Here is a 1,847-nt window from a genome sequence, read left to right as displayed (position 1 = left end):
TTTGCGAAATCCACGTCTACTTTCCATTCCTTCTTTACAAGAAAGTGGTTGGAAAGGGAAAGACAATCAAAACCCTACAAACCTTACCTTACCCTACAAACCATAAAGTTACAAAATGTTAATTAGATTTAAATATTTATTTAAATTAGATAGTTATTTTTTTTTTTTTCATTATATTTTATTTCATTTATTTGGTACACAAAGGTTAATTAATTTAAATATATTCTATAATTATGTAACTTGTAAGATCATAGGTTTTAGAATTAACCTTCTATTAGTATTACGTAATGATTGTAAAATTATTCTACACATGTTTAGGATTCCGTTATAATCAGTAGTTGTCATATATAATTAAAAGTAAATACTATACTATACTATGTTTTTAGTATGTTTAATATTTCGCAAAATAGTTTCCTTTGCACTATATTAGTTAGTTAGTAGTAGGGGCTCAGTTCTCCGCAACTCCACGACAAGCGCGTATTTTGCGTGAAGGCAGGCTGTAGGTTACTCCAGCCAGCCCAGCTCGCCAAAGAACCCCAGCAGTCCCTTAATGATGCTGGTGATCTCTGGCGGCGACCTCGGCGGACCGAGGTATCTGTCCCTGTAGTCGGACACTGCCGGGCAGTGTTGTATAACGTGCAATGCTGTTTCTTCTTCCTCCATGCACGCCCTGCATAAAGGACTGTCTGTGATACCTAAGTTAAAAAGGTGTTTGTTAAAGTGGCCGTTACCTGTCAGGGCAGCCACAGCTACTCTGAGCTGTGGCTTACTTAATTTAAGTAGCGTGTTTGAGATTCGCTTATTAATTTTCGGCAGAACTTCTTTGGTCTGCCTGCATTCACTAATGCAATCCCAAAGCGCGCTGTGCTGGTCGTGGCTTCTGCTTGTTACCTGCGACCTTAAATATCCTAAAGGAAGGGGGACGATGGGTTCAGGGCCGATTGCTCGGCTACCGGAACCTTTGCGGGCCAGCTCGTCCGCTGCGTCGTTGCCTCTGGAGCCGCTGTGACCTTTAATCCATCGAAGGTTGATATTGTTGACTGCTCCTAAATCATTTAGAATAAGGTGACACTTATGTATAAGGCCTGAGTTAACTGTGTAGCTGTTAAGTGCCTGGAGCACAGCCATGCTGTCGGTAAGTATGCAGATGTTTTCATCTTTTGCTTTCCTTGCAGCTATGGCGTGTGCTGCTAAGATTATACCCATGCATTCCGCTTGGAATATGGTACAGTACTGACCTAAGGATGTGTGTATCAGGTGGGTGTGGTCGTGCCTACCCGTGTCATTGTGTTTAGACTCAGTGAGGTGTATTTTGTATTTCTTGTCAAAGATGTACTGTTTGGGGATCAGGTCGTGTTTGGCATCTACGATGGGCAGCGTTGCTGTGAGCGTGTCCAAAATAGACGTATGAGGGATCCTGTATTGTCTCCATAGATTGAGTGTGCGCAGCCTTAGCGCCGTTGAGGTTGCTGTTTGTTGTATATGGATGTTTAAAGGTGTCAAATTTAGTAGGGCTTCCAAGGCAGTTGTGGGAGTCGTTCTCATACTGCCTGTTATCGCCATGCAAGCTAGTCTTTGACACCTTTGGAGTTTGTTGCATGCAGTAGTTTGTTTGGTTTTTGTCCACCAGACTACCGCTCCGTATGTGATGATTGGTCTTATAACCGACGTGTATAGCCATAGCACCGTTTTTGGTGAGAGCCCCCATCTTTTACCAATCATCTTTTTACATTGCCAGAAAGTTATAGTTATGCACTATATTTAATTTGATTCATTTTTGTTTCGAGGTACAAGGGCTCTACGCTTGTGCTACGACTTTGCTACGGTGCATCGTAGAATTGTTACAA

General features: G+C 42.0%; 1 protein-coding gene across 1 annotated transcript; it reads right to left on the bottom strand.

Annotated features, from left to right (window-relative positions):
• Positions 1–504: 504 nt before the first annotated feature.
• Positions 505–1,545, bottom strand: LOC123722860. Its single transcript, XM_045685431.1, has one exon. It carries the CDS (start codon positions 1,543–1,545, stop codon positions 505–507), a length of 1,041 nt encoding a protein of 346 aa, XP_045541387.1.
• Between the last annotated feature and the right edge of the window lie 302 nt (positions 1,546–1,847).

Source organism: Papilio machaon, chromosome W (assembly GCF_912999745.1).
Source record: "Papilio machaon chromosome W, ilPapMach1.1, whole genome shotgun sequence".
NCBI lineage: Eukaryota > Metazoa > Arthropoda > Insecta > Lepidoptera > Papilionidae > Papilio > Papilio machaon.
This window is presented reverse-complemented; position numbering and strand designations above follow the sequence as displayed.